This window comes from Myotis brandtii, unplaced genomic scaffold (assembly GCF_000412655.1).
Source record: "Myotis brandtii unplaced genomic scaffold, ASM41265v1 scaffold127, whole genome shotgun sequence".
Classification (NCBI taxonomy): Eukaryota; Metazoa; Chordata; class Mammalia; order Chiroptera; family Vespertilionidae; genus Myotis; species Myotis brandtii.
In genome coordinates, this window is record NW_005354464.1 from 884,840 (window position 1) to 900,015 (window position 15,176).

The 15,176-nt window shown below is 34.6% G+C and overlaps 1 protein-coding gene across 6 annotated transcripts in view; it reads left to right on the forward strand.

Annotated features, from left to right (window-relative positions):
• FXR1 (fragile X mental retardation, autosomal homolog 1) overlaps positions 1 to 7,872 on the forward strand; it is a 45,287-nt gene extending 37,415 nt beyond the window's left edge. For 2 of the 6 annotated variants that reach the window (XM_014534207.1, XM_005859487.2), the window contains 4 exons: positions 1,100 to 1,300; positions 1,993 to 2,073; positions 5,964 to 6,055; positions 6,798 to 7,872. In XM_014534207.1, coding sequence (XP_014389693.1) covers positions 1,100 to 1,300; positions 1,993 to 2,073; positions 5,964 to 6,055; positions 6,798 to 6,968 — 545 coding nt within the window. In that variant the 3' untranslated portion in view covers positions 6,969 to 7,872. The remainder of the gene's footprint in view (positions 1 to 1,099; positions 1,301 to 1,992; positions 2,074 to 5,963; positions 6,056 to 6,797) is intronic. The other 4 variants (XM_005859486.2, XM_005859484.2, XM_014534208.1 and 1 more) reach the window with 3 other exon arrangements.
• Positions 7,873 to 15,176: the final 7,304 nt, after the last annotated feature.

Here is a 15,176-nt window from a genome sequence, read left to right on the forward strand (position 1 = left end):
AATTAAATATATACCAGGTGTGCTTACAAGTTAGAAAAAACTGGAACAAGTAACAAAATTTAGGAACTTTTTAAAAGGTACTCTCTAGTTCCAGTGAAACTCTTTAATCCCTAAAATTTAGTTTATAGGCTTTCAGATAAATAGTTTTTATATTTTAGTACATTGTTCACTATTACCAAGGTTTATAATATAATATGCTGAATTATAAATAAATGTACTTAGTGTTCATGATTAATGGATAAACTTAGTGTCTTTTGCAAAGATGCTAGCTTGCTAGCTGTTACCAATGGAAACTTAGAAATGAAAAGTCGTGATTAGGTGAATTTCTTCTATAATTTGATTGGTGGAGGCAATAAATGCACATAGGTAAGATGGGTATTTTTTTCTTACAAATTGTATCTTAAAACTTTTCTTTTCCCACCTTCACCCCACCTTATCCCACCTTCACTTTTTGTTTCTAGAGATGGGAGTACTAGTCAACACTCATTTCCACATTTTGCTATAATCAGTTAGAATTTCAACTTTTGTAGTTGTTTTTTTCCTTTGTGTGTGTGTGTAGACTTGTTTTGATTGCTTCAGTTTATAGTAACTGATAAGTCGTGGAGTGCAGGTGTTGAGTATTATTTGGAAATAGTCCATTAATATTAGCAAAAAGAAGCAACAGTCACCTTTAGCTCAATAAAGGTGACAAAAGCTCTATGTTCAAATTAATTCACATTAGCTGGATATTTATTTCTCCTTAATTTTATTTTTCTAACCTCTGGTCAGGTTTAGCTAGGAATGTGAATGTCAGAAATAGCATGTATAATGTGCTATATATATCCTAACATTTTCAAAACAAGTCAAAGTGAAACAGTAGGAAGCTGAGGTGTCTGCTCATCTTTTGCTTTAATTTTTCATTGCCATTTCAAGTTTTTTCATCTTTACTACTTTCCAGGTAAAATAGTGATAAAGAAAACATTTGAAGACAGAATATATTTTATTGGGGCAAAATTCAAGTTTCTTAATTATTAATTAATACAGCTTAATATAGATGAAAACATTCCTATTAACTGCAGCTCTCTTAAACAAATATTTCTTGCCTCTGACATGCATATAGTGCTCAAAGATCCAGACAGCAATCCATACAGCTTACTTGATAATACAGAATCAGATCAGACTGCAGACACTGATGCCAGCGAATCTCATCACAGTACTAACCGTCGTAGGCGGTCTCGTAGACGAAGGACTGATGAAGATGCTGTTCTGATGGATGGAATGACTGAATCTGATACAGCTTCAGTTAATGAAAATGGGCTAGGTATGTAAGCACTTAGGGAAAAGATATATATTGTATAATACTGTTAATGTATTATGCTTTTTTCACATAAACAAAAACCCAAAAATATGCAATTTGAAAATTGGATTTTTTAGTGCTTGCTTCAAACAAAGATAGCTTTGTATCTGTCTTAAATATCCAGTTTTCAGATTTGTATAGTCAAATTATTTGAAACTGAGAGGGTTTATTAAAGTGCCCTTTGATGCCATTGCATAACACAAATATACGAACTGCAAGGCACTTAATACTCTTATTGTACCTAAACCAAAATCGGGCTTTCAGCTTACCTCTTTAAAAATTATTATAAATAATACTAATGAAAATGGCATTAATTTGCAAAGGGCTAAACTGTCATTAACTTTGGTTAATAAATAAACTGTATTGGAGAGGAAAACTTTATCTCCCTGAATGATGGCATTGTAAAAATTAAATCATAAAGTTTGTTTAATTAAGAGTTAAAACCCTCTTAATTTCCAGATGATAATTCCATTTTGTAAATCTATTTGGAATGCTTAAAACTACGGAAGTGATTTTCCTGTCAGTAATTTATGTGTTTTTTCTTCCCTATTTAACTGAAAGTTTCTCTTTCCCTTTCCTTGAATCTTTGAAGGAACAAAGTTTTTGTCTTGTTTTGTTTTTATCAGAATAGTTCATGGTAAATTTTGCAATTACAGATGATAGTGAAAAAAAACCCCAGCGACGCAATCGTAGCCGCAGGCGTCGTTTCAGGGGTCAGGCAGAAGATAGACAGCCAGGTAACTTGAGTGGACCTGTTGACAACACCAGGTCATAAGCATGGAAAAAAAATGTCATGTGTCTGCTTTCTAAATAAATTATACTTACATATACACATGTGTGCATATACATTCAAGATGTGCATTGCATAAATTGTTTACTCAACTAATAAGACTACTACTCTTAAGAAAATGCATTCTTCCTTGACACCGTAAATGTTTAGTAACCTGTCTAATTGAACTAATATTACTCAAATTTTTTTCATGGAAATACTGTTGAGAAGGCCATTATTTTGTTCACTTGGCAGATTCTTCACACTTGAACTGGGGTCTGCCATCCCAGGGGACTATGTTGTTAGATTGTGATTGAGGTTGATTGGCAAAACTGGAGAGCTTTTGCATGGTGCCTGCTTACTCTATCTGTATTTAGCACCTCATTTTTGTGGGAATTTTATAATACCCACATTTAAAAAAAAAAAAAGTACAAATGAGAAAAATACTTGAAAATGTTTTTTTTCTAATAAGAGGAATGCATGCTATGTTTTTGTTTATTGTAGTGTGATGTTTTTTCCCTACACCTACTAACTATTCAAATTAATAGTACTTACTTATTAGCTTTAGAATGTTAATTTTTAAGTAGTCATGTTTTTAGTAACTTGAAAGAAAACTTGTTGGTTGTGTCTATATTATTTTGAACATAATTCCATTTCCTGTGTAAGAAAATCACATGTATATTCACAAATAAACCCCTTTTAAGCTAATCAATTTTGCATTCTTTCCAGAGCAAATTCTTTCATGTGTTTTCCCCAACTAAGGAATGTAAATTCCATTATCTAGAATTTTAAGTTAGGTGGTTATAGAGATATTTGGGAAAACCCATTAAAGGCTATTAGTTCCCATTCTTGAAAAAAAACTCATGCTTTAAAGATATTTGTAAAACTAAAAGGAATTAAATATTGTCAAATATAGAAAGTTTCCAGAAAATATTTGTTTTCCCCTCTCTTCTTTACCCACTGTCTTTAGTGTTAGAGATATATTTTAGATCAAGAGATCATATTTCATTTTTTTAAGCTGGCACAGCAGTGAATATAGTATCTGGCCATACTTTATAAATAAGAAAGTTCAAGCTGGGCGCTTATAGGATAAATTACAATGTAATTTATTAACTAAATGGATGGTGATTTATTACTAAGTCAATGGACATAAAAGGAATAATGTAGTGGTTTTGTCAACGAAGAGGCAGAGATTTCTGCATTGTATTAATTGAAATTTGAGTAATTTGGAATTTTTAATAACTTGTGTTCCATATCGCAATTTATTCCTATTTTACTCTGTTCTTTTGGAAATTGCTTTTCATCTTTAGAATTCTTTGCCTTCCCTAGCCTATTCCTGCCCTACTCCCTCCTCAATCCCCCCTAAAAAAACAAATCCAAAACTCAAAATAAGATAGAACAAGCACACATACTCTCATTGCCTCTGCAGCAGTTCTAGGAAGGCAGCCTCTATCTAAAGAATATCAACATTCTTTTAAATACACAGTTATTTAATTTGTTCTATTTGCTTAAAATTTCCTGTTCTTAATGTAAATTAAACAATGAATATTCTTTACTAAGAATGTGACAGTACAGTGGTGTCCAGTTGATTAACTTGGACCTCTAACCTAAGAGGAAATTCTAGAGTCCAAATTATGTTGCACAAATTGCTTGTTTTTTTCCCCTAGATATTTTAAATATGTATTCATCTGTATTGAACTTTTAAGTGGCTGGTATTTTAAAGACTGGCTATAGATAGGGGTTTTGTTTTTATTAATCAACTGAATTTGTTTTGGTTTTACCTCCCCTTATGGGAAAGGAGGGGCACTGGTAAGTTTTTACCTTTCCAACTAAGTGCCTTTTAATTTAATTGGTAAACTATATTAAAGTATATTACTCTATGTCTGTACATAATTGTCAGGGTTTCCAGGTAGATGAGTTCTTCAGGTATCACTGAGGACTGAATTACAGAAACATAATGGATTTAATTATTAAGGTGCTTCCCAAATTAGAATAATTCCTAGAATGGTTTTATCACCAGGTACGTAGACATAACAATGAAGTGGATTTGATAGTAACCCCCTCCCCAATTTTGGAAACCATTGTTAAATGTATTTATAATTCATTAACAGTGAATTTAAATGATTTTTAAAGCTCCAAAATGAACACACTCAGTTTCTTCTAATTTGGAAGAAAAGAAGCAGTGTTAGACAAGAAACATCTTTAGTGATATTTCTAATAAATGATATGTATTATTTCTGAATTACATTGTTTTTTGAGCTTTTAGAAAATTCATCTAATACTTATAGACAGTTCTTGGATCTTATAAAAGTATTAGTATGTCAGTTTATGATTAAGAAAAAATGAATTGTAAATAAATGCAGTTTTATATTACATCAAAATGATTTATTTTTATAAAAATCTGAACCCGATGAACCAATTCTCCTCCTATCTAGTGACTAATTAGACATTTACTTGAATTTTCATTCTTTACTCCCATAATTTGCTCCCATAATTTAAAATACACTATATTTCACATAATCAGGGATTTTTCTTCACCAGTTTCTGATAGACAATAATTCATCCAAAGAAAGAGAATGATTCTTTTGTTATTTCTTCAAATATGTGAATTCTAAGTTGCAAGCCTTCAGAGAGAGAGGATTGAGGCATAAAGTTGGACTAGCCCAGAGTACCTGTAGACAAGAGGTCATTTGTGGCACTGGGTTGGCAGTAAGTAAGACGTTAGGTCGGATTAATCTTTTCCCTAGATCACTACTGCCATCCACCTACTTGCAAACACACATGCACACCTCAATCAGTCCCTCAAAACATTGAAAGATTGGCTAAGTGAGGAGGGAGTGGTTAGTTAAATTCACGGTGGCCTTTCTCTTACCATGATCAATGTTTACATTTTTAGGGTGGCTTTCTGTCATCTTTAGTTTGCTTGTAGTTTTTTATTGTCGATCACTCAGAATGGTTTCTAGTGTGGAATGTTTAAAAGGAACCATAAAATACCACACTTGGATTTCTTACTTGTGTTTCTTAAAAAAAATAACAGAGCTAATTTTGAGTAACTTTTTACATCTTTGCTGAAATTTTCAAATTGAAGTACACCACCCCATGATTTATACCAAACTTGCCCCATTTTTCCCCCCCAAATATTGTCTGGGCTTAGAATGCTGCCTTTCCTATTCTTGGTTGTGGATTTCTGTATCAAACTTATGCCACAGCCGTACACTCAACCAGAAGCAAATGGCTGGATTCCTGTGAAAGAGGACGTTAATCTAGGCTTCCTCGATCTCCAGCTTAAAACTTTTTAATGTTATTGCTAAGTTGCAGGCACATTTTTCAAGCTGTTTTTGGTTGGAGGTGTTACCCAGCTTAAGAAAACACTTGGATTTCTTACTTGTGTTTCTTAAAAAAATAACAGAGCTAATATTTGAGTAACTTTTTACATCTTTGCTGAAATTTTCAAATTGAAGTACACCACCCCATGATTTATACCAAACTTGCCCCATTTTTCCCCCCCAAATATTGTCTGGGCTTAGAATGCTGCCTTTCCTATTCTTGGTTGTGGATTTCTGTATCAAACTTATGCCACAGCCGTACACTCAACCAGAAGCAAATGGCTGGATTCCTGTGAAAGAGGACGTTAATCTAGGCTTCCTCGATCTCCAGCTTAAAACTTTTTAATGTTATTGCTAAGTTGCAGGCACATTTTTCAAGCTGTTTTTGGTTGGAGGTGTTACCCAGCTTAAGAAAAATTTAAAATTGGGTAACCCACCATTAGTTCATTTTAAAAGTAAAATTACTCTTTATCCATAAATAAACTTTAGACATATCTTTCAACACCTGTAATTTTTTTCTCATCTTTAACAGTCACAGTTGCAGATTATATTTCTAGAGCTGAGTCTCAGAGCAGACAAAGAAACCTCCCAAGGGAAACTTTGGCTAAAAACAAGAAAGAAATGGTAAGGAGAATTTAAAATGTAGGTTTTGTTGCCTTTTTTTTTTTTTTTTTTTTTTTTTGTATGGTTTAGCTTTATTTTTACTTAACTTTCTGTATGATCGCTTGTTTCCCCCCAGCTAAACAAATACTATTTTAGTTAAAGACTACTAGTGAGTTTGTTGTTGGCCCCAGGTAACTGAAGATAGAAATGCATGCTTGAGCCTGAAATACTTTTCCGTTAGAACTCTAAATAGCATTTGTAAAGCTCAGTCTGCCCAAAGATATTGGGCATAAAGATTATTGCTTAATTTGGGGAGCAATAGGCTACATACCTCTTCTCAGTGATGGATCTAGACCTTTAAGTTTCAATTCTTTTAATGCTTTAAAGGATTTATATGTAACTGAGTTTTTAAAAAGGTGAGTAAAGTAGGCGATTATTTGATTTACTTAGGGTATTAACTATATCTTTTACATGGTGAGCTTTCAACTGGTTAAAATAAAATTAGGTTCAAATTTTCAGTAATCAAGTACATACTATTCAGTAATCAGGTACCTCTAGGTAGTACTAGAAACAAAGAATTGAAATACCCAGAGAGGTAGAGTATACTGGTATTTATTTTGAACTTTAAGAATATTTGAATGACTTAATCCATTGTATCAAACTAAAATTACTTAGTAGCTAATTATTGTTTATGTAGTTATTTTCCTCCTCAGCTATAGATTTTATTTATAAAGAAGTTGAAAAAGTTGTCTCCCTTTGGCAGGCAAAAGATGTGATTGAAGAGCATGGTCCTTCAGAAAAGGCAATAAATGGCCCAACTAGTGCTTCTGGCGATGAAATTTCTAAGCTACAGCGTACTCCAGGAGAAGAAAAGATTAATACCTTAAAAGAAGAAAACACTCAAGAAGCAGCAGTCCTGAATGGTGTTTCATAAACTGAAGAAGTTCCTAGTTTACAGTTCTTTTACATTACATTTTACAATAGTGCTTGTACAGCTTGCCAAAGATAGAATATGGATCGCCAGTCTTTACATCGCACTTTCAGTTCCTCCATTTGGAATTCAGAAAGGGGAGGGATCCTGAAGAAATCATATGTTAAACATACTTTGACACCTACTGTGTTATAAAATATATCATCAGATGTGCCTTGAGAATAGTATATGTAACATTAAAAAAAGTTGCTGGCTATAGGAAATGTTATTTTGTTTTCAAAATATGGCAGAGATGGGGGGAGGTTGGTGGGGTGGGATCCCTGACATAATACTCTTTATGAAAGCATTAGCTGCTTTTGTTACATTTTTAATAATATGCAACCACTTCTTCACCTGAGGAAAACTAGAGTTGAAATGCAGTCTAAAATATTTTGCACTGAATTGTAATTTCTTCATTAGTTTAGTCTGGAAACTGGTCTGTTTTGATGTGTTTTTAAAATGCTGTATGTAGAGGAAAATCTGCAGACCACTGGAATACATTTGTTAAACTCTCAACTGCAGGGACACTGGGTGATATTGGCAGTGACTGTTCTATATTGAGGCTTTGTTTGGTTTATTTATTAAAGTGTACAGTATTTAAAAATCAAACATAGCTTTAGTTAAAACACTAAGCTGAATTAGTCATGTCCATTCAGACATAACCTGAACTACTGAAAAGATCACTTTCCAGAAGGTTTATTCTGTATAAACTACATGTTAGTCCAGTAGAGTATCTTTTCCTTTTCTTAATTTTTTTCTTTTTTCCCCTTTTTCTTTTTTTTTTTTTTAATTTTGGTTGTTTGATGTGCAATATGTTTTTGTATGCAGGTAGTAAATAAACTTTGATCTTCCATTTGCTGATTTTTAACTTTCTACTTTTTATACCCACTGTTGCAAAGTAGTTGGAGCTACTTAGAGGCCTAGAATAGTATCCTGATTGCTTTTTAAAAAGCATTTATACTTGCTCATAAATAATATCAAACTATTAATTGGTCAGTTAATCATTTTGTGATGAATCCTGAAATCTTAGCAATTAAAATTTAATCTGTTAGAATAGAATGGCTTAGGGAATTGATCATACATTTGATTTAGGAAAAATCTTTGGAACATAAAATTGTAATCAAAGACAAATTTGGAGGGCAGTGGGGTAAAATCTAGAATTTTTTGCCTTTGATTATTTTTATAAAGAAGTATGAACAATTTTAAAATATGGAATAAGCCACTGGTTTGCTTTTTGATTCTCATGGAAATAGTCTTGAAGATTCTCATACAAATTATTGTATTTTTTTTATATATATATTTTAGCCAGATAATTTAGGAAGATGAAGACTTTCACACCAAGTGTGTTGCAAAAAGTAACAATTTACGAAGCTAATTGTGAGGTCACATACAACAATTGTGGATTTATGGGAAAGTTTAACTCCACAATATTATGTAGATCACTGAGCAAGAAAGCCCTTTTTGTCATTTGGTGTCTTGTTTTTATGTGCATAACTTGTGTTAATTTTTTATGTACATAAAAATGTACTTTAAGTTTATAAGTATTGAAGGAGAATTCAGGGTATAGTTAAAATTGTGGTAATTGCCAGGTTAGTGCGCATAACCCTAGCACTTAAACCTATTGTTGAGGATAAGATGTGATGTTATTAAATGCTCTCTTATAAAGCCCTAACAGATTTTTTAAAGTACTGGTAAGGTGTGTTGTGTATAGCCAGTCCTTGCACGTTAAATAGCAATATGAAGTAATTTCACATCCTGGTTTTTACTACCCACCAATGTATATTTATCCATCAATGTTAGAAACAAGTAAAATTGTTGGCCTTTTTATTCTTAGTCCTCTTCACTAATAGGTTTACAGATTAACTACGAGTTATGAGAAATATGTTCATTAATCCCCAAGTTGGTGAATGTGGTATAAGAAAAAAAAGATTTTTCATTTTCTTTCACATAGAACAGATTCACTAAAGTCCTTCCATAAAGATTGTTTCCATGGGAAAGGAAGAAAGATGAGACCACCTTAAGAAGGGTATAGCTAGCCCAAGCAGTGCTTTAGTGTAGAACTGACAACCATATTCAAGGAAATAGGCAATAAGATTTCATTATAAGTGACTAAACCCAATGTTTTGTCCTTTAAAAATATGTGTTGAAGAATCCTGATAAGCTTTTCGAGGGGTAAATAGTACATGCTCACGTTCAGAAATGAAAAGCCCACTCCCCAAAGAGAACCACTGTCGGTTCAGATAGCATTCCAAACTTATTTTGAGAGGGGTGCATCTTTTTAGGCTATTATAAGTAGATGTTGGTTGCTATGGGAGAACTTAACTGTGCACATTAAACAGATACTCAAGCAAGACACTATTCTAAAGGCCTTGTGCAGCTCAAATACTGTGCCAGCACACGTGAAATAGGAACTAAATCATGAAGTGGGAGCTTCATTATGTGGAGGCAAAAATGGTCTGCTTTTCCCGAAACCTTGGAAAGCCTAGGATTCTTGGGTTTGACATTACCTTTTTTAATGTGAAGTTAAGGGAAATAGCACATCAAACTGCTGGTGACTTTATGGAAACTTACCTGAGACATTGCTTAGGATAAGGCCAAGGGAGGTTGTTTACATGTAATTTTTAAAAAAGAAAGTACAGGTATATATATGCAAGCACAAAGAACAGGGAAACGCTAGGCTAGTAAAGGAGGCAAAAGTAGCTGGTGGTTTACTCTTATTATGGTTCTCTATTTCAGCCATTCTTTTGGCTGGAATCCATCACCTTTATGTCTGGTATTTTTATAGCCAAGAGTCTAGTGTTTAACCGAAGAAGGGTCTTTTGCAAAGTTGGCATGTTAACTGAATGTTGCAGTTAGATTAGGAAATAATACCATTTGTGTCCTCTGTAAATAGATTTACAGTTTTTTTGAGGTTAAAAGATACCATTCTCATTGGCTGTATCTACAATGAGCTCAGTCTAAGGACAGATGAATAGAAAACTGGCCATAATGCACTAAGTCCTATGTCAGATGACTGGTGATTTATGGAAATGCGGTAAAGGAAAGTTACTTTTACACTTTAATTTTTCTAGACCTCTAGGAACGTAAACTGGTTACCTATAGGTTTGGCAAAATTATTAAAGGCCAAAAAAAAGGATATTGTAAAGTTCCATTCAGTCTTCCTATCTTTATTATTATGGTTTGGATTCTCTGAACCCTTTTATAAGTTTATCTGGCATTTGTTGACCCTTATTTTAAAATTTTAATTCTTTATTAGGATGTGCGCTTGAATGCATAGTAACTTATAATCCATGATAAACCTAAACTTTTGACAAGTGCTTAAGTATAATCGTTTACTCTAGAAATTTAATCAATAGTAGTCTAATCAAAACCCCAAATTACTGGATGATGGTGGTACATATAACCTTATAAGGAAATACGTATTTTGTTTTTAGAAAGGGTTTATTAGTGGAACACTTCATAGTCCGATTCATCTGCGTTACTATTTCAAGTAACAAAATATGGTGCATAATGATGCAAAAATGTGCATAATGATGCACCTGGATAAATTATAATGCAGCTTTTATAAGAGAAATTATGTCAGTCAATTTGCTTATCTATTTCTTTCAGAGTCTGAAAAGATGTTGTGTATGTAAGTACAGAATGGAATTTACTGTCTTCTAACTTTTTCTGTATTTCATTTTAGAGGGCTGGACTACTTAATCTCCTAAGGGTCTTTGCAATATTAATGTAACTTGAGTTTATTCATATGTGTGACACTTAACCATTTCCCAAGTACTCTCAACAAGAGTATGGCAAATTAAAATGGTGTTTTATATATGTGTCCATCCCAGACATTTCCAACTATGCTGTTATGCAGTCTAAAGGATATCAAAAGCAAGGTCAAAATTATTTTTCACTGACATTCCCAGTCTTGAAGTTCCAGTATTTGTGTTTTAGGGATTGAAAGGATTTTTTTTGCGGGGGTGAAATCACAGGGATATTTTCTGAATGTTTTATACCCTTGTTATTTTATTGTCAAATGCAACTATTTTCTACTTTAGAGACTTTATTACAAAAATTTTTCTATAGTTTTTCTGGTTAAATCATTTTATACTTAATTATGACCTGGAGCTTATGCCTCAACTTCTTTGAACTCCATTTTTCAACTTGCTGTTTTCAGGTTAAGAAAAATGTCGCATAAGTATTATATTTGAAATTCCATTAATTGACACCACTAAGGTAACAGCAAGTGTTAACATGTTCCAGATTATACCTTAACACCAGACTATGTCTTCATTGGGTGAGGAATAATAAGTAACACAGAATAGAAGCTCTTTCTATAAGCTGTTACTCAGGCAACAGTTGGCTCCAAGCAGATATATAGCACTCTGAACAGTGTCAATAACACAGACCAACTTATAATGGTCATTTAAGTTTCCTGGTACTCAAGGTTACCCTCAATTCAGGGTTTTTTATATAACCAAAAAACTAGCATTCTAAATAATGTTACATGAAAATAGGTGGAATATAAGTATTTTCATGGAAGTTCTCAATTGTTGAATGGTTTGAGTCTTCTGGAATAACTAAACTATTTTTCTTAAAATGCTCCCATAGGAAAATACTTGGAAGGCAAAGAATTTGCTTGAAATTCTGAGAGAGGGGAAGATTTATTTTGAGGACCACTCATTACAGCCCACTTTCATCACCAGTTTTTATAAAGTGTAATGTAGGGGTCATCTAATGTCAATGCAGAGGCCCAGTGAAGGCAAATGAAGGATCTAGGTAGGGAAATTGAACCTCCAATATGCCAGATCTAGGTAAGGCTATGGGTGGGAATTCCCCCCTAAAATATCTATTGAGAACCAAATTATTAATGAACACAATAAATTAGAGAAGTTACCAGGGCTTGCTTATAGTTTGCTAGCTTTGTTACCTCAAATATTTGCTCTGGCTTTTTCCCTATCCATAAAATGTGGAGGGATCATAATACTTTTCAAGTTGGCCATTATTTTCCTCATAACAGATGAGGAAGCAGAGCCCTAAGCACACAGATGGCTTGACAAAGTTGCCTATTATTGCGGAAGTTTGATTCGAACCCTGCACCTCTTATTCTGTTACTGTTGGATTCAACTAACTATTCCTTTCTCCCCTTAATACCATCTTTCAAAAAGGCCCCAAACTAGATATGTAATGACGAGTACCTCTGTACTACCAAGGAAAACATCTGGGTTATCAGATTTGTGAAAGGTACCACACTGCTGGGGTTAACAGTATGGAACTTTGGGTTTGAGAAAAATCGGCCTTTTCACTTATGTTGCTTGGGGCAAGTTACTTAACCTCACTAAACTTCACTTTCCTTGTAACATGTACTAAATAAGTACTTTTGAGGTACAGTAGGTCCTTAATGTTTCATTTAATGTTACAGTGATGAGATGCGACAGGAACTCAACTCTTGTTTATATCAATAGCCTATGGTAAAATTAGTTTTGTGATACATTATTTCACTTAAAAGTTGGGGAACTTCTCGAGAACTCTAGGTGAGGACATTTACTGTACTGGGAAAATGCTGGCTCATTGTAAGTAGCTAATATTAACATTTCACATCAAATTTTTGTAAGAAAACACCATTAAAAAGATACAGATCAGCCCTAACTGGTTTGGCTCAGTGGATAGAGCATCAGCCTGCGGACTGACGGGTCCCAGGTTCGATTCTGGTCAAGGGCATGTGCCTGGGTTGCGGGCACATCCCCAGTAGGGAGTGTGCAGGAGGCAGCTGAATCGATGTTTCTAACTCTATCCCTCTCCCTTCCTCTGTAAAAAAAAATCTATAAAATATATTTTTTAAAAAAAAGATACAGATCATACTTGCATCAGTTACCCATTATGATCTAGAGCAGTAGTCCGCAACCTTTCGGACTTAATGGATCACCAGTTGGTGACCGTGGACCACTGGTTGATGACTGCTGCTCCAAGGTTTTCCTTAAACCAGTGGTTGCCAACCTTTCAGACCTCACGGACCACTAGTGGTCCATGGACCGCCGGTTGGTGACCACTGATCTAGAGCCCTACATAGATGACACCTTTCCCCCAAGAAAAAAGGTAGGTTTGCCTAATAACCTTCAATGAAATATGGATTCTTCTACTTGATAAAGGTAAGTATAGAGGAAACAAAGCTGATTGATATGAAAGAAAAATGTGCTGTTGTGCTTCTTAGTATTAAAGTGGTTCCTGTCTTAATACTTGTCTTATAACAGGTATGCTATTTACATTACTCAAAAGGCATACCTACTATATGAAGTTTTCCTTTTTACAGTTCATGCTTGATTGCCTGTTGGCATATTATTACACTTTATACTTGTCTTTAAAACAATTGCATTTAAGTTTTAATTGATACTCTCTTCTTTAAAGATCTTGGCCCTAGAAACTTTTTTTTTTTAGTAGTCCAAAGGTTTGAAATAAAGGGTTAGCAATCCAAAATATAGTTGATTCTCATTTCCTGGTCATTTGTGGACGCAGTGTTGAAAATTTTGAAGCACCTGATATACAAAAATACAATGCTCTGCTTTGTTTTCATACTGTACACAAGTATTCTTTTCATGATTTAGTGCCTACTTTTTTTTTCAATCTTTGTGTGCTTTTTATTGGAGATTTCCCTGTTTAATATGAGGGAAGTGCTGCCTAATGTTCCCAAACACAAGAAAACTGATGTGCCACCGTGAGTGGTGTTGTCTGAGAGTTAAATGTTAAGAAATCAACAATATATCACATAAGGTGTCTTTAAACACACATAAAACAAGGTTTTATATTAACTGGTTGACTGAAATGTGACTAGAGGCTTATAGGAACCAGTATTTCCCCTAGGTACAGTTTTATTCTTTTTAGTGACTTTCTAGAACAGCCCTGGGCAAACTACGGCCCGTTTGAAATGAATAAAAAAGACCGTACCCTTTTATGTAATGATGTTTACTTTGAATTTATGTTAGTTCACACAAACACTCCATCCATGCTTTTGTTCCGGCCCTCCGGTCCAGTTTAAGAACCCATTGTGGCCCTCGAGTCAAAAAGTTTGCCCACCCCTGTTCTAGAACATAGCTACTACAAATAACAACTATACCTTCATACCCCTTCCCTCTGAGATTAACAAAAGATTTATCCTATACAAAAAGCTATGCCTGCCTTATTATACTCTTAAGACATAACAAATAATTGCTTAAACAAGATGGAAAATAAACCAAAAGCAGGTATACCCCAACTTTGAAATGCCCCTAAACACATTCCAACACTAAATATTACCTCCATTATTTTGACCTTGAAAGTTTGTTCTCCATTAATAAGAACTTTAAGATGACTTAAAATTTAGATGCTAGTTAGCATACGTTATCATCTTAAAGCTAAATATAGGTACTGCTAGAGACCACAGACTAGCTATTTCCCTGGGGTGTTTTATATAAGTCCTTTGGTTAAGATTCTTACATATGTTAGACCAGTGGTTCTCAATCTGTGGGTTGCATGTGACCCCTTTGGGGGTCGAACGACCCTTTCACAGGGGTCGCCTAAGACCATCAGAAAACACATATATAATTACATATTGTTTTTGTGATTAATCCCTATGCTTTAATTATGTTCAATTTGTAACAATGAAATTGGGAGTCACCACAACAGGAATAACTATTAAAGGATCACGGCATTAGGAAGGTTGAGAACCACTGTGTTAGACCAATAGTAAGCCATTTGCCCTCAAATGTCATCTATATAATAAAAGCCTAAGCGACCATTACGGTGGAACAACCAGAATGACTGGTCGCTATGCTGTGCACTGACCACCAGGGGGAGCACAGCTCAGCCAGAAGATGGGCTCATGGCTCACCTGAGCACAACAGCAGTGACAGGAGCCTTTCCCTGCCTCCTCTGCAGGTGGGCGGTAAGAAGTGAGGAGTCCTGGACTGTGAGAGGGCACAGGCAATGACTGGTCGCTATGCTGTGCACTGACCACCAGGGGGCAGATGCTCAATTCAGGAGCTGCCCCCTGGTGGTCACTGTGCTCTCACAGGGGGAGCACAGCTCAGCCAGAAGATGGGCTCATGGCTCACCTGAGCACAACAGCAGTGACAGGAGCCTTTCCCTGCCTCCTCTGCAGGTGGGCGGTAAGAAGTGAGGAGTCCTGGACTGTGAGAGGGCACAGGCTGGGCT